General features: G+C 48.0%; 7 protein-coding genes across 7 annotated transcripts; 4 read left to right on the top strand and 3 right to left on the bottom strand.

The window, feature by feature from the left end:
• Positions 1 to 1310: 1310 nt before the first annotated feature.
• Positions 1311 to 3636, bottom strand: GGS25DRAFT_486431 (Bicupin, oxalate decarboxylase/oxidase). The gene is made up of 3 exons (XM_049260631.1): positions 2746 to 3636; positions 2343 to 2682; positions 1311 to 2282 (listed from the first exon to the last, which is right to left on the bottom strand). The coding sequence occupies exons 1-3, from the start codon at positions 3130 to 3132 to the stop codon at positions 1594 to 1596; spliced, it is 1416 nt and encodes a 471-aa protein (XP_049117799.1). The 5' UTR covers positions 3133 to 3636; the 3' UTR covers positions 1311 to 1593.
• Positions 3637 to 3660: 24 nt separating this feature from the next.
• GGS25DRAFT_236119 (uncharacterized protein) lies at positions 3661 to 5306 on the top strand. Its single transcript, XM_049257054.1, has 4 exons — positions 3661 to 3855; positions 3911 to 4058; positions 4184 to 4468; positions 4553 to 5306. Exons 3-4 carry the CDS (start codon positions 4219 to 4221, stop codon positions 5137 to 5139), a joined length of 837 nt encoding a protein of 278 aa, XP_049117798.1. The 5' UTR covers positions 3661 to 3855; positions 3911 to 4058; positions 4184 to 4218; the 3' UTR covers positions 5140 to 5306.
• Positions 5307 to 5414: 108 nt separating this feature from the next.
• On the bottom strand, positions 5415 to 8097 carry GGS25DRAFT_236050 (drug resistance protein). The gene is made up of 4 exons (XM_049257053.1): positions 7326 to 8097; positions 7002 to 7265; positions 6818 to 6908; positions 5415 to 6750 (listed from the first exon to the last, which is right to left on the bottom strand). Exons 1-4 carry the CDS (start codon positions 7566 to 7568, stop codon positions 5639 to 5641), a joined length of 1710 nt encoding a protein of 569 aa, XP_049117797.1. The 5' UTR covers positions 7569 to 8097; the 3' UTR covers positions 5415 to 5638.
• Positions 8098 to 8799: 702 nt separating this feature from the next.
• On the top strand, positions 8800 to 11500 carry GGS25DRAFT_520627 (poly polymerase catalytic domain-containing protein; the record flags this gene model as incomplete). The annotated part of the gene is made up of 6 exons (XM_049263908.1): positions 8800 to 9555; positions 9635 to 9841; positions 9999 to 10659; positions 11001 to 11041; positions 11097 to 11321; positions 11378 to 11500. The coding sequence occupies 6 exons, from the start codon at positions 8800 to 8802 to the stop codon at positions 11498 to 11500; spliced, it is 2013 nt and encodes a 670-aa protein (XP_049117796.1).
• A 1382-nt stretch (positions 11501 to 12882) lies between these two features.
• On the bottom strand, positions 12883 to 15567 carry GGS25DRAFT_486407 (uncharacterized protein). The gene is made up of 2 exons (XM_049260630.1): positions 14899 to 15567; positions 12883 to 14828 (listed from the first exon to the last, which is right to left on the bottom strand). The coding sequence occupies exons 1-2, from the start codon at positions 14902 to 14904 to the stop codon at positions 13590 to 13592; spliced, it is 1245 nt and encodes a 414-aa protein (XP_049117795.1). The 5' UTR covers positions 14905 to 15567; the 3' UTR covers positions 12883 to 13589.
• A 154-nt stretch (positions 15568 to 15721) lies between these two features.
• Positions 15722 to 16797, top strand: GGS25DRAFT_486406 (60s acidic ribosomal protein-domain-containing protein). The gene is made up of 4 exons (XM_049260629.1): positions 15722 to 16042; positions 16146 to 16319; positions 16383 to 16515; positions 16574 to 16797. The coding sequence occupies exons 2-4, from the start codon at positions 16161 to 16163 to the stop codon at positions 16618 to 16620; spliced, it is 339 nt and encodes a 112-aa protein (XP_049117794.1). The 5' UTR covers positions 15722 to 16042; positions 16146 to 16160; the 3' UTR covers positions 16621 to 16797.
• Positions 16798 to 17798: 1001 nt separating this feature from the next.
• GGS25DRAFT_235748 (kinase-like protein) lies at positions 17799 to 20883 on the top strand. The gene is made up of 2 exons (XM_049257052.1): positions 17799 to 19808; positions 19877 to 20883. Exons 1-2 carry the CDS (start codon positions 17919 to 17921, stop codon positions 20759 to 20761), a joined length of 2775 nt encoding a protein of 924 aa, XP_049117793.1. The 5' UTR covers positions 17799 to 17918; the 3' UTR covers positions 20762 to 20883.
• Positions 20884 to 21901: the final 1018 nt, after the last annotated feature.

Raw genomic sequence — 21901 nt, 5'->3', positions numbered from 1 at the left:
GCCAATTGCAAGGATCGGGAGAAAGCTTGATACGCACCAAGCTTTTTGTCGTGCCACGGTCACATTGCAGGGCGAACGACTTACACTAGCTCGTGCGAAATGCCAAGTGATGAGAAGTTGATAGGGAGGTTCAGAAATCAAATGCCTAGGTTAACTGACTTGACTCCCTTCTTTCCCTTGATTTTTTTTCCATCTCGGTGAATTAGGACAAAGGTGTGTGTTGACCATATTTCTTTTGTTAAAAATAGAATAGGTAAAAACTTGTGATTGCAACAAGAGGAGAGGATCGGATGGGTGATCGGTTCAGGGGTTCGAGCTTTCTAAGCGAACCTGGCTACCTACCTTCGCTTCATAGGACACAAACCCGGGGTAATGTAGGGGGCATTCGACGGAACTCTTTCCGTTTTCCGGCATTCGTAAGCGCTGGTCCAGGGCCTTTGCCCGGATTGATCTGATTATGTAGGTAATTGCCTATGTAGGTAAGTAGGAAGGTAAGTATGTGATGATGCTTTCGTCTGGTGTGCGAATTTAGATCAGGATGGTGTTGCGATTGGGTGTTTTTCAATTTGTAATGTAGTATTTACATCGACAGTGTAGGCGACCAATAAAAAAAGTCGAAACTGGACATATCGTGGGCGCAGAAGTTTACGATTGGGTATATGTAACCCTTCATGGTGTTCTGGAAAGACAACTTCGTCCGCACTAATACCTATGCGTATTTCCGTTAATCAGCTAGGGTATACCTACCTTCCCATGGCTTTAGAGCGCCACCATGCAGAGATAAACCCGTAGTAGGTATGTATGCGAGTCAAGTAAAGAATATCAGGTATGCGCCAATCCATCACATCAGGCACACGCATACCTAGCAGGTAGTCCAGACACAGACCTTGATATATCATCTGCTGTGTAAGCAATTGATAGGCCCAGATGTACATAAAATACAGAAACTCGCCCGGGTCTCCATCGTTTCGGCAGTAACGGCACGACGATATGGACATAACTCGGTAAACCACCATGCTTGACCAACTTCTCCTTCCAGCATAGCTGAAAGCAGCTGACGATATAGAGTCGCAAAGACTATACACATTCCGTAATACCGAGATATCGTATACAGCTCCGATGACTGTATGCATAGAAAACTCCGACAAATATCCTTGGGGGGGGTGGAATTCCCTATTCTAGGGGTGTTGAAACGGAAGTGCAACGTGTAGACTACCTAGGTAGATACTCATTGAGTTGTTCAGCTCGTGACGATAATCAGCTCTACCCTCTAGTCTTCCATCATTATGACATCAAGGTGATTAGGGATGTAGTAAGTTGATCAACGCTAAATTAGGTATGTACTCTGCTAAGTGACAGCCCAAATACCCCTTTTAAATAGATAGGGGTAATCAACAGATCCCAAATATCCCCTATATGGATCATTCAATGATACAAACCGCCTAGGTTAGACCCCTAGGTGGGTAGATAGATACTAAGATAAATACATAGTAGAATACTGTACTTACGAAGAAGCGAATATTCAAGTATGAAGTAGAAGACAATCAACTTTTTCCTACGAGGCTAGAATAGAAAGGGCAAAGGTCCGAATGTTCACAACTCCCGCTCTTCAGATCCTGCTTCATTGTCAGGATCAGGGAGTGTGACCTCATCCTTCTCGGCGTTCTTGATCCTGTTCCAGAAGATCTCCCCGTTCTTCGGGTCGTCCTTGAACAGGTGGTCGACAACCATCTTCTTCGGGGTCTCACCCATCCATTGGAAGAGAGAGAAATCCCTGAACTCATCTGCACGGAAGACCTCTAGCATCTCGATGGGCTCATCTCCAATATTCTCCACAAAGTGGCCCATGTTCCTGGGTATGATGCCCACGTCGCCGGGGACGTAGTTGAACGTCCTGGCGCTACCCTCAGAGGCAAAGATGGTGACTCTGGCCCGACCACTAAGGAAGAAATTCCATTCATCGGCATTCGGATGCCAGTGCATCTCACGTATAGCACCAGGCTGAATCAGGACGTGAGCTGCTGCCACCGTCTTGGAAATTGGGAAGTTTTTGGAATCTGTGATGCGGACTTCACCACCGGTAGTTAGATGAGGCTCCTGCTCCAGCATCCTGTGGGTAAAATTCTGCTTGGACTTCTTGACGTTCTTGCCTGTTGGCTTCTCCTCATCTATGGAACCTGGTTGGGAACCCTGGAAGATGTACTTTTCCTTTTCGGGGAGGTGTGCGAAGACTTCAGGCGCCAGGTTGAAGTTCTTGGCAATCACAGACTTGGGTGTGTGTGCTATGTGGCACATTAGCATGGAGCGAGCCGTGTTATCCGCTGTATTCGTTCAACACATACCTAGCCAATCGGACAGAATAAAAGTTGATTCCTCTGAGAAGTTCCCGTCGTCGAAGACAAGCAGGAACTCGGTGCCGTTCTCGCCGAGTCCCTGGAGAGAATGCGGGACGCCACTGGGGAAATACCAAAGGTCACCCTTTTTGAGATCATCGATAAAGTTTCCGCCTTCGTAGTCGATTGCGGTCACTCTAACATGTCCGTCCAGGACGTACGCCCACTCGGCTTCCTTGTGCCAGTGCAGCTCGCGTATGACACCCGTATCGAGCCGCATATTCACAGCAGCCAGCTCAACACTGCTACCTAGCTCCCGGACAGTAGTTTGCCGTGTCCACCCTCCTTCCTGTATACAAGTTAGCACCGATATGAGGAAGAACTTCGAATTCTCTCATTATATTTTACTCGCCTCAATCCGCACATGAGAATCAGCGAAACTCCATCGCATGTTCTGCAGGTTTCCGTGATCCGTACTCGGTGGTCGTACAAGATCTGGGCTCTGGCGAGACCGCTCCCAGTTCCAGGGGCCGAGAACGGATGCTCCCAATCCATTTCGGTAGGGAAGCGGATCTAGCTTCTCACCTACAGTATCAACGGCGCGGTCATAAGGGTCTCTGTAGTCAGGGCTGTAAGGTGACTTGGGATTTTTGGAGTATTTCGGCGGCAAGTCAAGACCAGCCAAAAGATACTGGCGTGGGCTATCCTCTACAGGAATTGCCAGGCCTGAATTACTCAATGCAAGACCTGTGACCAAGAGGTGCCACGGTGACAGACCGTGACGGTAACGGGACTGCATCTTGAGTAGCTGCCAAGTGAATAATACACGTATAGCTTAGGGATGTTAGTCAAAGGACTTGAGGATGGTTAACTTGAGGATAATGGTCAAACCTCAACTAAATGAAGGGATATAAGAGATGTAGGGTGACGTTCAAAAAGATGGTATAGCAAACTCTGAGGAGCACGGGATGGATTACTTCATATATACCATTTCTTTGAATTATTTCCATGGATTACTGATATGTTGGTACATACCCTACACAGATATGTACCTATGTATTTAATTGTAAGTGTTTGCTATGCATGTGAGGTAAGTAACATTGAAGTATTACTAGTAGTACTACTATGTAAGCTGAAGGGCATGTATGGATGTACCCGAACAAACTTAAGGGGTTGAGTCACTGTAAGGGACCGATACCGAGTAAATGCCGACACCGCTCTAGCTCCAGGGCATTCTAGGCCCCTGAGCAAGCGCCGGACAAAGAAGTAGGTGCTAATTCGGTGCTTATTAGGTGCTTTCTAGGCAGGCAAGCTTTGGAGCTGCAGAATATTCAAGCATTAGTACCTGCGTCAAGTAAAAAAATAAAAGACTTAAAAAGCTAACATGCCGAGTAACCGTTCAAGTAAGTTGAAGTAACAAGCTAAGCAAGAACGATCCCAATTACGTCAAAGAAGCGTCGCTGTTGCCATTTCAACACCCCATTCAGCTTCTTGATGTTCTCCAGATTATTAGTAATTTATAGTATGTGAGCAAGTTAAGTTTAAGCTAGTATGTAATAACCGTTGCTACACAACAGCGATATTCCTGCCTATTATCAAGCCGTGGCTTTCCTTGACCATATTAACTTACGTCACAGAAGATTTATCGAAATTACCTGGCGTTGCTGAGTGTTGATAACACGGCCCAGAGATCCTCACGGGAAGGAAGCAGCTACCCCTACCTAGGTAACGTATTCCCCCCCAAGTAGCGACCACCGTGATTAATCTTTCTTCCTCACTTCACACTCTCTCAATTGACATATAATCAGTTGCTACTAGCTTAACAGTTGGGTAACAAGGAGGAAACCTAGTTTTAGCTCCACTTCATTATACAAATAGATGCTCAATGGCTTCCAACGGGTATGGTGTCGTGCCAAACAATCCCGATGAAGAGCAACAGCCTTTGCTCGGCACTAGCGGCGGTGGCAGCAGCGGCTGTGGCCAGACACGCGTATTGGCAAGATGGAAGCAAAGGATGATGACGGACGTGCGTCGCGACTGGGCTGATCTGGTTCTCCTCGCCTGTTACATCATCACGGGCCTCCTTGACAGCGCTTCCATATCCACGTGGGGCTCGTTCGTCTCGATGCAAACAGGTAGGTACCGCCTATCCAACCAACTAGCCAACCTACCTACCTACACCCGCATTCTGTGGTCACATCCCTCTAACCCTAGCCCAGGAAACACGGTATACTTCGGCCTTGGCCTCGCCGCCCCCCACGAATCCACGCGGTGGATCAAATCCGGGACATCGCTCGGTTGCTTCTGCATCGGCTCCGTCTTCTTCAGCGCCCTGCACCGGAAGCCCTCGCCCTCGCCCAAGCGGCGCTGGGTTCTCTGCGCCTCCTTCGTGCTGCAGATGGTGCTCATCGCCGGCGCCGCAGCCGTGCTGACCTTCGGCCCGCAGTCGTCCGCCGTGGACCGGAAAGAGTCGATCGACTGGCCCGTCCTCGTCCCCATCGCCCTCGTCGCCTTCCAGAGCTGCGGGCAGGCCGTCGCCAGCCGCGCCCTCAAGTACAACGCCCTCACCAGCGTCGTGCTCACCAGCAACTACTGCGACCTCTTCTCCGACGCCGAGATCCTGGCCCCGCACAACCCCGAGCGCAATCGCCGCGTGGCCGCCCCCATCTTGCTCTTGATCGGTGCTGTCCTCGGCGGTGTCTTGGCCAGGAGTCCGGTCGGCGCTGCTGGTGTGCTGTGGATAGCTGCTGCTATGAAGCTGGTGGTGGTTATCTCGTGGTTGCTCTGGCCGGCTGAGAAGGCGTAGTGGTTGTAGCATTCGCCCATGTTCCATTTCGTGCATATTCAGTACCTACAAGGATTACAGGTGTGTTTGTTTTAAATACCGGTACCAGAATCTATCCAGTCAGTTCAGTATGTACAACATCTTGTAATGCAATACTACCTACCTATTAATTAGGCACTTACCACGTACCTGAACCAATCGACCCAGATTGCTGGGCTCATGTATATACGTACCAAAAAAGTGTGAAACTGATATGTCATATTTTGTTTTTATCGCCACGCATGTGCTGCAGCTGAAGGCATCTGCATGCCTACCTACCTACACTTTAGATAGGGCATATAGATGATACCTAGGTAGGGTAGCAACCTTGGAGGTGTACAGCGGTACAAGAAAAAGCGCCGATTGTGCTACCCAGTGATTGAAGAATGCAACAGTTGAAATGGTGGTTCTAATTCGAGCAACGATGCCTTGTATGTATCTGCAGGTACCTAGGTAGCTATCTCCGAGAAGGATCCTGATTTCACGGTACCTTTTTCTGATCAAGAGTTCCTCCTGGTCGCTGCTGCTGCTGATTTTTCTCAATCTTACCCACGATACCAGTGCCTCGGAAATAGACTGCCACGATGATTGCACAGCATATTGCGAGGCCAAAATTGAACCAAATGCCTGCTCGCAACCCGGCTAGGGAAGCGGGTTCCCAAGGCATGATCTTGCCTGACGCTTCGACGGGGACTCCCCGGTCCCTAGCCATAACCGCGGTCTGAATCGCGGTCGTGATGGCTAAACCAACGGCTCTTCCGAGCTGGCCCATGGCATTGATAAGGGCGCCTCCTAATGCTTGGTCCTCCTGAGGCAAAGATTTGGAAGTAAAGAGTGTCAGACACGGCCAAGTGATGTCGGCACCGATGACTGAGAGGATGAAAGCCGGAAATGCATATGCGAAGTACGAAGTGTCGGGAGGAATAGGTATTGAGAACAACAGGCACGAGATTGATACGCTTATATTGCCACCAAAAAGCAACAGCCAGGTAGGTACTCGCGAAATGAGGTGGCTCACGACGAATGCGGTGATGACCCCTGAAGCGCCGGTAGGGATGAATCGGAGCGTGGTCTGCAGCGCATTAAGCGCTTGGTAGTCCTGGAAGATGAAGGTGGCTGAAACGACGAGATCATTGAAAGCAGCGAAGAATAAAGCCATGAGCACCATGGCGGCGCTAAAGCGGGCGCTTTTAAACATGGATATTTTCATTAATGGCTTCCTCGTCATATGCTTCTCCTGGTACCATTGCCATCCGACGAAAACAACCAGGAGTAGCATAGAAATGACAATCAGCAAGTAGATCCAGATTGTGCCCCATCCCACGACATTTCCTTCTGTCAAAGCGAACAATAGAGCAAGCGTTGCAGCAGTGACAAGAGCACCGCCAATCCAATCGACAGACTTCAGAGCGGACAGGCCACCTTTACCTGTTGTTAGTGACGGCGGTGGTGCGGGAATGAACAGGATGCCTGCAATTGTGACAGCGATTGCAAGTCCACCAGTAGCTCCAAACACCCATCTCCAGTTAGCAAACGAGGCGATAAAGCCTGAAATGAGATTTCCAAAAACACTACCAAGGGGGGCACCAGCAGCTAGAAAAAATAAGTGTCAGTGACATAGTACAAGCTTCAGCTATATGAGGACGCGATTGACACCTACCATATGCGCTGAACGCATAGTTCTTTGCTTTACCAGGTGGGAATGTCACGCCAAGAATCCCAATGGCCGTTGGCACATTGGCGGCAGCACCCTAGGACTCCATTAGTACCTATTTATGTATGTATCTTCCACGCCTACGAAACTTCATTGTAGATGTAGGTAATAATAATTGTACAATACTTACGAGCCCTTGTAGGCCTCGGAACAAGTTGAAGGCTATTTCATTTGGTATAAATGGGTTAATGATCATTGTCACAGCCACGAAAGCACTACCCAAGATGAAAATGGAGCGTTTGCCATAAATGTCTGCTATGCGGCCCCATAAGAGCAGAAAGCATCCAAAAGCGAGGGCGTACGAGGAAACAATCCATTGCAATCGACTTTCAGGGATATTCAAATCTTCGCCAATGGTTGGCAAGATGATGACGACCGATTGGATTGAGAGTGTCTAGTTTTTGGTCAGTGAGAGAGCACATCTAGGTACTGCAAAAAAGGTCAATTTACCTACGTTGAGGAAGCTAGCACCTGTCACTGTTGCAGCGAGAGCAATACATCTTGCCTTGGAAAATGGCAAAGTTGACTTGGGGACGTCCCCGTCTCCATCTCCGTCTTTATCGCCATCCGCCCCGTTCTCCAAGGCTTGATTACTCGGCAGTGAATTTTCCATTTCGACGATATCCCGCTGTCTTTTCTCTTCGTCATACTCGGCATTCGGTATACGGGATGGCTCAATCTCAAGCTGCTTTGACATCTTCGCGACTGGGTACCTAGAGTAGGTATACAGAGAATTACAATGCTCTGACGCCGGCTCCGAGTTATATGCCACCCAGCACCTCTTTACCCTACCAGGCCAAGGCGTGCTCAAAGAGGTGCACTATAAGTGGATATGCATCTGCAGACGGTCCGCCATCGCGACTGAGAAGACGCCATGCGCCGAAAAATCACTTGTCTTGTGAACAAAAGTGCCACAAAGGCAGCCCGGCAGCTACCTGGTAATTAAGTCGCCTTTCTCCATGTGGTCGGGGTCTAGTCGGATTAGATAGCACGAAAGTACATACTACTACCTATTTAGTATAGATGTAAGAATACTCACCGGTTATTCTGACAAACCCTCGGATTGGGAACCAATCATCGTTGGTGATGATAACTCCCTTGGTAGGGAAAATCATTCCGAAGGGGTAAAATAAGTGCGCCACAGAACAAACCAACAGAAGAACAAGACCAACATAAATATCTAGAACCCCGGTATCGGTGCCTACTTAGACTTTGCTTAATTCAATGTTCAATTAAATTAAATTCAATTGAATGTCACACACTCAAGTCGAGCTAGAAATGTCAACGATACTTGCACTTTCACTTTCACTTTCACTTTCCCAAAATATTGAAGCTGAAGATCTAGCTTTACCTAGTGGTCTCCACTAATGGATCTTGGGGAAGGTTGAAACGTCAAAACCTGAACTTCTGAACTTCAAAAGAAGCTTCGGCTCTTAGCCTACCTCATTAGGTATGCATGTACTAAGGGTACTAGGTAGGTAGGTACGTATTGTACATGATTGATACCAGCAATTTAAGTAATCTGCTAAGCGTACGTTGAAGTATCGATTAGGTATTTGCAGGTGTAGCTTCCTCTAAGAAAATGGAGAACAATTGAATATTGGGGGCGCTGCTGCCTGCTCTGCCTGCTCTGCCTGGAAGAAACTGGAGATATTTAGGTAGAAGTCACGTTGTCACGCGCCTCCTTGGTGTCAATTGGCCTGAGTTTACGCTGTGCTTCCCTTGTATAACGTGTGTTGCCTGGAGAAAAGTATCAAAGCTCGCGTTCTTTATCAATATTTAATTCCAACTCGAAGTCAATTCGAAGTCTACCTTCCCTACTTTCTTTCATCTTCGTAACTTCTTCGGTATCAATGCTGTAGTTCTCTCCCATTCCTTCCAACTTATTGTTTTGTCATCCAACTTTTGTCCCTTCCAAGTCTTACACCATGCCACCGAGAAAGAAAGCATCGAAGGCTCAACCTGCACTTCCGCCATTACATGGCTGCGTTGTTGCCATTAGTGGCACAATTCGCGGCCGACCTCACGCTGCCATCGAACGAGATTTGATCGTGGCTCTCGGCGCGACTCTAGACAAGTCTATCACGGACGCAACCACACATCTTGTTGCCACTGAGACAGACTACAACAAGCCATCCACTAAGGTTGTCACCGCAAAGTCAAACAAAATCCCCATTGTCACCATTGGATGGCTTGAGGATTCACTTGAGAAAATGACTCGCATGGATGAGAATGCATACGCTTTCGTCTCTGCTCAACCTCAATCTCCCCAACCTCAACCTTCTCCTGAACCTTCTCCTGAACCTTCTCCTGAACCTTCTCAACCTCAGCCCCCACTACCCAATCGGTCTCGAAAGCGGACAGCAACCCAAAAATCCGTGGATAATGATGACAAAAATGATAGCCAGGCCAAGCCGCAATCTAGAAAGAAGACTAAAACAATCAAGACAGAAGCTAATGATGAAGAAGCCAAAGAAGACGAGGAGAGCAAGAAACCTAAGAAACCAAAAGTTGCCGACGGCCAGATTGCAAAGTCTCTTGATGTCCGGATTCCAGTTGATGAAGGCGTCGAGCGCCAGTCAGCGGGTTATGAAGTCTACATCGCCAAGGACGGTGTCATCTACGATGCCTCTCTCAACCAGACCAATGCTACTGCCAATAATAATAAGTTCTATCGACTCCAGGTATGAATTTTCATAATTATTTGGTAAACGTACTGAGAGCTGGTGACAGATTGAGTTGATGTACTAATTTCATTTCTAGTTGCTTTGCAATGTCAAAGGCGATTTCCGTGTTTGGACTCGATGGGGTCGGGTAGGAGAGAACGGTCAATTTAAACTTGTTGGCGACGGCTCACTATCTAATGCCCTTGTCCAATTTGACTCCAAATTCAAGTCAAAGAGTGGACTTACATGGGAAAACCGTGCATCTCCTCCCCTTCCCGGCAAGTATGCGTACCTTGAAAGAAGTGTAAGTAAAATCTAATCTCATCACTTTCCTCCTTGTATCAATTCCTTCAACGCATATCATATCATCCAGGGCCCGATTTATGATACGCAATCCCTTCCCCTGTCTGACCTTGCCCCAACCGATTCCCTCCTAATGAAAAATACTTACTATATTCCAGTATGAACCGGACGATGATAGTGATGGTGATAATGGTAATGATGGCGATGATGATGCAAAGGCCGCTGTCGTCAAAGAAGAAGAGCCCGAGTCAAAACTATCCAAACCAGTTCAGGAGTTGATGGAGCTTATATTTAACCAAAAGTTCTTTGCTGCGACGATGGCCGATTTGAACTACGATGCCAATAAGCTCCCTCTAGGTAAACTCAGCCAGACAACTATCCTCCGAGGTTTTCAGGCACTAAAGGATCTATCCGCCCTCCTCGACGATCCATCCTTAGCGATGTCCAAGTATCAAAGAGATTTCGTCACAGCAACGGAACAGTTATCGAATCTCTACTTGACCTTGATTCCTCATGCGTATGGAAGAAATAAGCCACCCGTCATTCGCAGTCAGGATATGCTCAAGAAAGAAATAGAACTTCTTGAAAGCTTGAGTGACATGAAGGACGCATTGTCGTCTGTAAAGGAGAAGGAGAAGGAGAAAGAAAAGATCAATCTTATGGATCGACAATTCCAGGGCCTGGGGCTTGAAGAGATGACCCCACTTGACAAGGAGAGCAACGAGTTCACACAGCTACAGGATTATCTGGTAGAAACCCGGGGCGCCACTCACAGTGCCAATTACCAAGTCGAGCAGATTTTCAGGATTGAGCGGCAAGGTGAGAAAAGTCGACTCGAAACTACACATAATGTTCCTCGGGACAGACGTTTGCTATGGCACGGCTCTCGTTGCACCAACTTTGGTGGCATCCTTAGTCAGGGATTGCGTATCGCACCGCCAGAGGCCCCAGCCACAGGTTACAGGTATGGACGACTCTATTCACTGAAGTGTTCTTTTGAGCGCTTAGGCACTACCTATCTCGTTATTTCTCATAGAAAGCTAACACGCCCTATAGTATGTTTTATCCTTTTTGTGTCCTAAGCCCGGTTTAGAATAAATCGTCGAACGATGTCTAGGTACACAAGAGAAGTATTTGCATAGATTGTTAACATTTGACAGTGTTCGGAAAGGGTATCTATTTAGCGGATATGTCCAGCAAGGTAAAGTGTCCTTATCATCTCCTGCATAATCAACACTAACACCCTACCCACCCAGTCTGCCAACTACTGTTGTTCTTATATCAGTAACGGGCACGCTCTCCTTCTTCTCTGCGAAGCCGAACTTGGAGACCCGATTCAAGAGCTCACCAACGCTTGCTCTACAGCAGCGGAAGAGGCAAAGAAAAAGGGAATGCTATCAACCAAGGGACAGGGAACCACAGGACCCCCTGTGTGGAAAGATGCCGAATGCGTCAACCCATCATTAAAAGGCATCAAAATCGTAAGTAAAGCTAGGTCTTGCTATATATCCTTCTACTAACAGTGCCCTTCTCTCAGCCTGATACTAGCTTCAAGCCCACCAACACCGGCATCGGCAACTGTGGCCTTTTCTACAATGAGTATATTTGCTACGATGTTTCCCAAGTCTGTCTGCGATACTTGTTACGGGTTCGACTGTAGGAGGTTCCAATCCATTGATTTGTCGCTTCGTCCACAGCTTAAGACTTGTGTTTGGCTTGCTATTGCCATCGTTGCCATCTCTTACCATTTCTTCGATCTTGGTACCTCCAAGTACCAATGACATCTAACACTTACATCTAGCTAAGCTATGGGTGCCCTATAGGACGTTGATATGGTGATGGCTATTTATTGGGTTCCCCCTTGCTTCATCTCCGGCACCATCTAAGGAATCTTGGGCGGCGAAACAGGAGCAATGATGGGCAATGTTAGTATCATAAATGTACTAGGTAGTTTTTGTGAACATTGAACATTGAACATTGAACATTGATGAATTTACTCGCTTTACCCCTTAAAGAATTGTGAATAACCTTCTGTCTTCGTGAAACTGAACTTGTCTTGTCTAGTTGCCGTAGACGACGAATCGTTTTTACGAATGCGATGTTTACTTTGTTGCCTGTCTTAGGCATTTGACGATAGATATGTACCTACTTAGATAGATAGGCATGCTTCCAGTTGCCCTTATAAGATGCTTGCCTGGTACCTAGGTAAATAACGGCACTCGGGGCTGAAGAAGAAGAAGAGGCTGACTGTATGTCTAGAAATGCTCAGGGGGGCCCTTAGTACACATGTATTCAAGGGCTCGTCTCTTGGGGGTTCTGGGTATTCTTGAGATGAATTGCCTTCCCAAGGTTTGAACTGCCTACCTACCTGCTATGTGGATAGGTATAATTGATACAAGATTACCTAGGTACGTGGGTAATATAACACCGACGCCTAAAAGGGTGAAAAAAGCTAAGGTGTACTTGTGGAACTTCTTCCTCGGGGAGCCTGGTAGGGCATGGTAGGGTATGGCGGCGAAGTTCCTACCTAGGTGGTCATCTATCTAGCCGCGTTGGTCGCATGTGAGGTCTATGGTGTTGGTGTTGGTGTTGGTGGTTTAACATCTGGGCACGAAGAAGAGAGTACCTATGTATACCAACAGACAAGAGACAGTGCCTGCATGTAGTACACATATAAGTAGGCAGTAGACACTCATTAGGGGGATGTGATGGTTTTGTAAACTAACTAACAGCCTTATATAGGTATCTGTGCAGAAGAGAAATCAGCCAACATGATGATTGAAGAAATTGATAGATAAACATATGCCCGCCTAATAGTTTTACACTTGGTTCTACGTAGCCATGGAACTTAGTGCATACATACATACATACCTACTTAGGAAGGAAATGATTATGAAAAAGGGAAGTGGGAACAGTGCCATGTGTGAACAGCTTCTGAATTGATACTTATGATCACAGCCAAAAAGAAAAGAAAAAAAAGAGTGCCACTTCATGTGTAATGTTTCTACAGTGTCTTAGGTGACAATGACACACACACCGTATATATAACCTACTAGATACACACGTACGCAGCATACATAACCAGCAATAAATCAAATCAACTCAAAAGACACGAACTAGGATAATGAACACTCTAAAATTTCAGGAATACCACCACACACACACACACACGTATTACTAACTACTATTGAACTAACCATTATGAAGTTTTGAAGCATTATGATGTACAGTACCTAGTAAGTAAGTACTCTTTCTCTGTTTTGTGCATACCTATTGATCTGTGTAGAGACACCTCTCTTAAAAGGCTGTGCTGTACTATGCTGAACATTGAAAAAAACTATAGACCCATCCATCATCGCGCGGCTGAACCCTCTAGATCGATGGCCCTGGACACAATAATGTAGGGGGGTAGATGTTGGGGATATGATGAATATGGGGAGGGGGATATTGAGAGATGGGGATAGATGAGGGGGATGAAGGGACATGCATGCATGATTATGATGATGAAGAACGCCGTTGCTAACCCTGGTTTAGCCTCAAACGGCGTGAAAGGATATTCTCGTTAACGCCATCTTCCATGCAATTTCCATTTACATGAGGCCGTGTCTCTTAGAAATCAAAACAAACGTGGATGGAGAGGGAAGAAAAAAGAGAGAGGGAAAAAAAGAAGCGTGACTGCCCGCCTGCCTTGGCCACCTTCGACTCGAACAGGATCTTTTCATGGGCGAAATATGGGGAAAAGATCCTTTCTAACGACCTTGACCAAGTCGACGTCTTCGTTCTTCCTTCTCTCGTTTCAGCTTCTCCTCTAATGCAGCCTCTCTCTTGTCCTCCTCTCGTGCTAGTACTTCGGCTCTTCGCTCCTCTACGTCGATGTCTGAGAGGCCGGCTTCCATGTCACTGGATCCATCGGAATCGTACCCATAGCCTTGAGGACCGGGCCCTTCATCGTCGTCATATTCAATGAAATCGTCCAGCTCGTCATCGTATTCATCTTCGTATCGATCTCGGCGGCTTGGTTTCGGGGGTGCAAGCAGTCCACCAGAGTTGTATGACGACCCTTTTCTAGACAAAGATGGCTTGCCTGACGCCGCACCAGGGCGGGGACGTGCAGTTCCAGTATAGCCCGTAGTAGCCGTTGCTGATTTCTTGACCTTCTTCTCTGCTACCTCACCTGCTGATGATCCAGGTCTCGACTTGCCACCTGTCTTCGCGTCTTGCGCAGCACCGTTTCGACCTGCATCGCGAGCAGCCGCTCCAGGCTTCGTTGCACCACGAGAAGAACCCATGGATGGTCGACCATTTCCAAGATACGGTTTTCCATCGGCCCCCTTCATCTTGGCTGACTTCTGTTCCGTCTTCACAGGCTGCTCTTTCTTGCTGTTGTTGTTCCCGATAGACTTGTGCTGAATCACACCGACCTTGCCCATAGTTTGCTGCGCCTTCTTCGCACGTTCCATGATCTCTTGGAATGATCCCTTCTTGGGTGCCTTGGATGGATCGGTGGCCGTGGGAGTTGTGGGCGATGGTCTCGAGGGAGCTGCTTTGGAAGCAGCTGCTAGAGCAGCCGAACTGAGTCTCGGCTGAACGGTGGGGGTTGAGGATTTCCTTGCTTGAGAAGTAGTGCTTGGCCTGTTGTTTGAGAAGGCGGTGGTGGTTGAGCGCGGCTTATTGGGCACGGGCGGTTCATAGCGGCCATTTGTTGCCGGCGGATTTGTTCGGTGAGGCAGCGACGCTGTTTTGGTGGATACGGATGATGATGTTGTTATCTTTAGTCGATCCACCATGGTATTGTCATCCTTCAAATCGCGGGTAATCTTAGTTGCAGAGTAGGACCCGTCTTGTTGCCGTGATTTGGTAGCCTTGATCGATGTTGTGCTTTGGTTATCATCGTCTGCTTTGCGCTTGAGGCTGGATGAGGTTGGTGTCTTTGGTGGCGGCGCGTTCGACGACGTGCCGCCTGAGATCTCGGCGAGAAGATCACCAATCTATTTACTCTAGATGTTAGAAAACAGTCGGGTTCAGAGGACAGACAGAGGAGGTTTGAATGACGCATACAGGCATGTTGAGTGAGACTCTGTTAACTTAACAATAGAAGGGTTCTGTGATGCGGAAATCAGTCGCCACCAGGAGCGTAGGGTTTGCCCGAGGCGTCATAAATCATCGGGCTGTGTCATGTGTGATGACTTCTTCCAGGAGTAAATGCGATCTGAATATGAGCGTGGTTATGGGCGTGGTTATGGGCGAGGTTGATTGATGGCTTATGGGTAGGTATGCACTATTATTTAGGTGTTGTATTGTACCTAACGTACAAGGTATAGAGACTGGAGGTCTAGAGATCTCACAGGTACTAAATGAATAGTAGGTCGATCAAGGAAAGCAGAGGGGGATCGAACAACAAAGAACAACGGGTATCTTGTAAGGAGGATTGTTCAGAGTTGGGTGGTAAAGTGGTGATCAGGACTGTTCAAGTTGACGTGAATAAAAAGAAAGTTGTCGTGCCGTTCCGCTTCGAACAAATTAAAATCGTACTATGTACCAAATGACTACCAAAGAGGTACGAAGCTTATGTACTTCCACTTCCACTTCTTAAAGTTAAAGCCACTTCAGTGATGTGGACTCTCCAGTGCTGGTCCTGCTGGACTCTGGAGGGATTCTGTATGTACACTATTTCGGTACTTAGGTACATACAAAGGGAACATTTGAAAGTTCAGGGAACAACTCAACATTGAAGGGCCCAAGGCTTAAAAGGCTTAAAAGGGCATCCATTATGGCACCGGGATCCATACTAGTGGATATGTGTGGCTGAGTTTACGTCATTTTAAGGGAATAATTCGCTATCATCGGTTGGTAGCTCAAATGTTGGTTGTCAGCTAGGTGTCAGTTGGCTGTCAGCTGAGTTACTACCTAGTACTAGTAGTAGAACTGTAGAAGCCTGAAGCCTACTAGAAGGAACTTTGAAAGTACCCTAATCAGGTGATAAGCGAAGGACCCACCTTTTCCCTTGCCCACACCCAACTTTGGAATTGCGTATCTAAAATCAATGGAAACTTTTCTGAGCCGAACTTGACAAAACTCCCACACATTCAACTTTTACACTTCAAACCTCGTCACACCGAACCTCCCAACAGAACTCGAAGGCTCAGTCTCCGCCCAAAACCGCGGTTAAATCGATTGATTTCTCGTGTTCTTCTCATCTCTTGTAAGTCTCTTCTTCTTCTTCTTCCTCCTCCTCAGACTCATCCAAAGTACATCGCTTCCCCTCCTTAGCTCGTCGCAAAGCTAACCAACAATTTTGCGCATAGAACAAATCAACAAAAATGAAGCACCTCGCAGCTTTCCTCCTTCTTGGCCTTGGTGGCAACACCTCGCCCTCCGCTTCCGACGTCAAGGAAGTCCTCGAGTCCGTTGGTATCGAGGCTGATGAAGGCCGCCTAGAGAAGCTACTGTCTGAGCTTGAGGGCAAGGACATCAACGAGGTTCGTCTAGTCGAAAATGTTTACTTGCGACATGGGGATGGTTTAGGCTAACATATTTTATAGCTCATCTCTGAGGGTTCCAGCAAGCTTGCTTCCGTTCCCTCTGGTGGTGCTGGTGGCGCCGCTTCTGGTGGCGCCGGTGCTGCCGCTGGCGGTGCTGCTGCCGCTGAAGAGAAGGCCGAGGAGAAGGAAGAGGGTATGATTGCAATAATCCATCTCTATTACCATTTGAGTATACTAACTGTTGTCTACAGAGAAGGAAGAGTCCGACGACGACATGGGATTCGGTCTGTTCGACTAAGCGGCCTTCACCTAAGGTTACGACAACGAAGTCAAGTGAAATCGGAGAAGTGGAACAAAAATGGGCTCTGGTGGTTATGCATGGTATTCGGGGTGGAATGGTCTACGGTCAATGGATTCATGCAAAAAAGGGTTCTATTAGGGCTATCGAGACTTAATCCAGTCCTGCTTCTCTGAATTTTTTTTTGTGTGTCTTGTGGATTTAAACTGACATGTTGAACGAATGCATTATGTGATCAATACTAGGTACCTACATGTACCTGGGAGGTATGTTTGTTCTATAAACCGAATGTCCATGGATCCATGCATGGCATTTTGACTGGTAAGGGTATGACTTGCATTGTACATTTGAATGTTCAATGTTGTAACCAATGGAGTTGATGAACCTTTCACATCGAAATCTTCAATGCTATGTAGAAGAGGGAGTAACGTGCTTTAAAGCAGGTACATGGAGGTATGCAGTGTCCTATCATACGGATTCATACCTAGCTAGTAACCCCGCTATCTCGGATGATTGTTTAAAAGTCGACATCGATCATCAAGTTCAAGTTCTTGGGGCACTGTGGATGATTGTAGACTAATAACTAACATTGAAAGGTTTGCATCTTGAGCGCAGGCTTGACGGTGGTACTACATGTATTTTACATGGTACTACGTACTATGATGTACTAAGGTTAGCCGTCCCTATGTACTAGGTACTAGTTAATAGTACCCAAGTTTACATAATGTAATTACATGTATGTAGGTACTTATTCAGTACATGCCAGGATCAAACTACTAGGTACATACTACCAGGTACTAGCATCTTATGCAAATTACAAAGTTACATAAACTTTTGATGCAGTCAATAACAGATTTCATCCAAAGTTTAATCAGGTTTTATGCTAAACGCTATCTGATTGGCCGATAGAGACGGGGAATGTTACCGTTGCTCCTAGCAACCAAGAAAAAAAACGAAGAAGTGGCCAAGCCAATCGAGCCAGGGAGAACAGTAACCATCCGGAAACATCCTTCAACTGGCATGAACACGCCCAATTGATTTTGCATCGCGCGCCCCATTCCTCACACCTTTGCTTACTCGATTACAATGTTTTGGACTATGACCTACTTCGACACGTAGAACATCCATTATATTCACGACAACCAATACTCATTTGCCAATTCGACGCGCTTGTACCCCCCTTCTTATTGCCTCGTTTTCAAATCCTTTAGGTCCATACCTTCCATACCTTGCATAGCTTGCATACGTTCCATAAGTGTACATATCCAATCCAATAATAACCTCAACTTTGCATCGCGATGGTGTCTGCATCACCAACCCCGCCCGCCGCCGGTCAATACTCGGCTGCCGTTACAAGAAAATCTTCATTGAGGTCTGGTTTCAAGAGAGTTCCGTCTAGATCTCAAATTGCCCGCCCCGAATCGAATTCCGCACCTTCAACTCACGGTTCCAAACCGCACTTTGCGGGAAACGAGAGCTCCGACGATGAGATTCCCGTGCCTATGAAGCTCAGTGCTCTCACCAAAGCTCTCCTTAATGACGAAGGTGCCGAACCTGAACGCGACAATGGACGCGTTCGAACTCGAGCTCAGAGTCACCGGCCTTCGTCGCCTATTCACTCTGAGCAAGAGAAACCTGTCAAGAGACGTAGCGCCTTGAATGCATCCGTCACATCAAATGGCGAAGAGAGGAGACATACTCGTGCCAGTAGCGCGCAGCAAACGTCGCGGCCAGTTTCGCCAGTCAGGAGTCAACCTAGCGGAGAAAGTAGTCCTGTCAGAAAGCGGGTGGTTCGACTTAGCGCTTCTGGGACTACTGCTGCCGCCTCCCAAAACAAACCAACGAAGAGAAGATCAACGTCAACATCGCAGACAGCTTCGCAAAGCAGAAACCGCCCTCCAAGCCGAGCTGATAGTAGTATAGTAGAAGAGAAGGGTAATGTTTCCGAAATCAAGGACAAGGACTTGAATACACCCGCCCAGCAAGAACGTGTAGTAAGAATCGCCGTCGGTTCTTCTGGAAACCGAGGCCAATCTGGTCGTTCGTCTGCCGTATCGTCTAGGCCTGCCGACCTCGCATCCTCTTTTCATTCACATTCACATTCTCAATCCCAGCTTGCACAGTCCGATGAAAATGATGCGCCCGATGCGCCTCAGACCGCTCCTCGCCAACAGGGCTCTTCCAACCCAAACAGCGCCTCCCGCCTTGGATCCAATGGAGCCAGGAATCGCAACGAAGATAATCAAGGAGTGCAGAGCTCAATGCGCATCAAGAGAGTAGGAAAGATTCCCGGTAGCTTCCTGAGTGGCCCCGCACGTCGTGGACGAAGGAGGCAGAGTGAGGAGGATGCCGAAAATAATGGAGAGCAACCTCAGTCCGGTCAGTATGCCGACGGACAAGAGTCTCGAAACCAGAACGACTATGAGCCAGCGGACAACCTCGCATCCTCTTATTATGTGCCCGATCGTCTCGCCTCGGGAAGCCCGGCTAGTTCCAAGGACTCTGCGAGGGCATCACACCGAAGGGATCTTTCGTCGCTTGCGGCAGAAGATAGGCCAGCTCCCCGATCAAGGCAGACTTCCCCCGATCAAGACGAGATCATTATCCCACATTATCGAATCCCACCTCCGCGGTCGGAATTGCCCGCGAGGCACGACCAGGAGAACGAGGCCCCCTCGACGTTCAGGAGAACCAAGCCTCCTGTAGGGAGCTTTCTGGATAAAGAACTGCCTAAGAGCTCGGCCCGGCCTTTAAGTGCCCTGGATATGGGGTCAGCAAGACCTACCTCACCTGAGCGCAAAGCATTAAGCTCGCTAAACCAAAACACGCCTCGCAGATCCGCACCAGCACCTCCTCCAAAGATGTCCATTCTCGACGCAGCCACCTCCGCAGGCGGTGCAGCGACCACGGTCCAAGCGGCAAAAAGGCGCAACTACATGAAGGTCAATGGAAAATGCTACACAAGACTTGACTCTCTCGGCCGTGGTGGTAGTGGGAAGGTGTACCGTGTGGTAGCGGACAACGGTAAAATGTTTGCGCTGAAACGTGTCTCTATTGAGGGCGCAGACGAGACCACCGTTCGAGGCTTCAAGGGCGAAATCGATCTCCTAAAGAAACTCAGCAACGTAGAAAGAGTCGTAACTCTGTATGATTACGAGATGAACGAGGAGAAGCAGGTTCTCAGCCTGGTAAGTTTTATATATCCTTCTCCTGGAAGGAATGAATATTGGCTAACTAACTATTTCCTTATTACTAGCTTATGGAAATGGGTGAACTGGATCTTAACACGCTCCTACGCCTACGCCTCTCTCCCGAGAACGCCAGGTTCGACCCTGTCTTCGTGCGGTACTATTGGCAGGAGATGCTCGAGTGCTTAGCAGCCGTCCACGCGCATGACATCGTCCACTCTGATCTAAAGCCAGCCAATTTTGTCCTGGTGCAAGGCCGTCTCAAGCTCATCGACTTCGGCATCGCCAACTCTATCCAGACTGACGAGACTGTCAACGTGCACCGTGAAACCCAAATCGGTACTCCCAACTACATGAGCCCGGAGAGTCTGATCGATTCCAACGCGACCGACGTCGGCGGCCACCGCATCGGTTCCGTAGCCAACCCGCCACGACCGAAGCTTATGAAGCTCGGTAAGCCCAGCGACGTCTGGAGCTTGGGTTGCATCCTGTTCCAGATGGTGTACGGCACGCCGCCGTTCGGCCACATCCCGAACCAGATGGCGCGCTGCCACGCCATCATCAACTGGCAATACGACATCGAATTCCGCGACCGTGGCATCGGCGGCACCCCTGTGCCCCCAAGCCTCATGCGCACGCTGAAGCGCTGTCTGAACCGCGACCAGCACCTGCGGCCCACGTGCGAGGAGCTTCTCTCCCCCATCGACCCGTTCTTATACCCCGTTGAGGCCCCCGAGGGCTCGCTCCCTATCACGGAGGAGCTCCTCGGCCGCATCATCCAGAGCGTCGTCACCCGCTGTAGAGAGCGCTTGCCGACAGAGAACGAGGCCCTCAGCGTCTGGCCCCAGGCCTACTGGGGCAGTGTAGCAAAGGCGGTGGGTAGAGAGGCGGGTTCCGCGTCGGCGTCAGCATCGGCGTCGTTTTCGAGGTCGAATTCAAATGGGTCGAGGTGACATGGATGAGGAGAGGAGAAGGAGAAAGGCAATGCAATAAATTAATTCAATATAATGACTTACGAACGAACGGCCTTTTTTTTCGAGGAGAGGAAGGGATGGGAAGGAAGGTGGAGGTGAGGGGAGGTGAAACCAAAAAAGGGGAAGTGCCGCTTGAATACGGCAACAGATAGGATCACGAAAGGGGAGAGAGCCTGAGATGGAACGGACGGATGCGAGGCGTGGGTTGGTTGGAGTAGGCTGATGGATAATGGCTGGGTGTTTTTCTTTTATCCTGTTTTTTCTTGGGGGTTGCCTATGATTCCCCGTGTTTTGTCTGACCTCTCTCTATTATTTTCGAACTTTTCTCTCGTCCCTGTTTTTGTTTTTACTATTACCCCCTATACCTACCTAGATACCTTAGGTACCCCAGGTACTGGTTACGTACTGTTTTAACGTCGAGAAGAAGGCAGATGAATTTTTTTCATACACTATACATACACTATTCATACCATTACCATTACCATTACCATTACCATTACAAATACCCCCCCTTCTTCGATTTGTTTTTTTTTTTTACTTGCTTACTTATATCCCCGGTAAAACATTTACCTACCTCTCTGCGCACGCACGTATAGTCCCTTTACTTTATCAGCCGTGGAGTTCAGGATACGAATGGAATGATTAAAATGGGTTGATATGGGTGGTTTGGCTGGCTGGGTGGGAGGAGTCATGGATGGTGGTGGTCGTTTTTTTTAATTCGTTTTCTCCTCTTTTTTTTTAAAAAAACTTCGTTCTTGCTTGTTTCTTCTGGGTTACTTACTATCCAGGATACCTAGTTCATAAGTTCGAAGGAGAATAATAAAGTACAAAGTGAAGATGAAGCAGAAGAACGAATAAGAATGGCGGGGGCGGGGGCGTTTACGATGGAGGGACGGGCTTCAACGACTCTGTTCTTAATTCTAACCCCCATCCCTATATTATGTATCTCCCCCCCTTGTGACGATGAGAAGGAAAGAGAGCACGCTTGGTTGTTTTCTTACCGGGGCGAGTCTTCGCGACGTTCTGCTTCTTTCCTGTAAGGCGTATGTACCTACATACCTAGGTGCCTCGCAACTTGTTTCAAAGAGGAGACACCAAGTTATTGATAATGAAAAAAGT

The sequence above is a fragment of the Hypoxylon fragiforme genome (assembly GCF_022984875.1).
Source record: "Hypoxylon fragiforme strain CBS 206.31 chromosome Unknown GGS25scaffold_4, whole genome shotgun sequence".
Lineage (NCBI taxonomy): Eukaryota > Fungi > Ascomycota > Sordariomycetes > Xylariales > Hypoxylaceae > Hypoxylon > Hypoxylon fragiforme.
The sequence above is the reverse complement of the archived record's forward strand: the minus strand, read 5'-3'. Positions and strand labels throughout refer to the sequence as shown.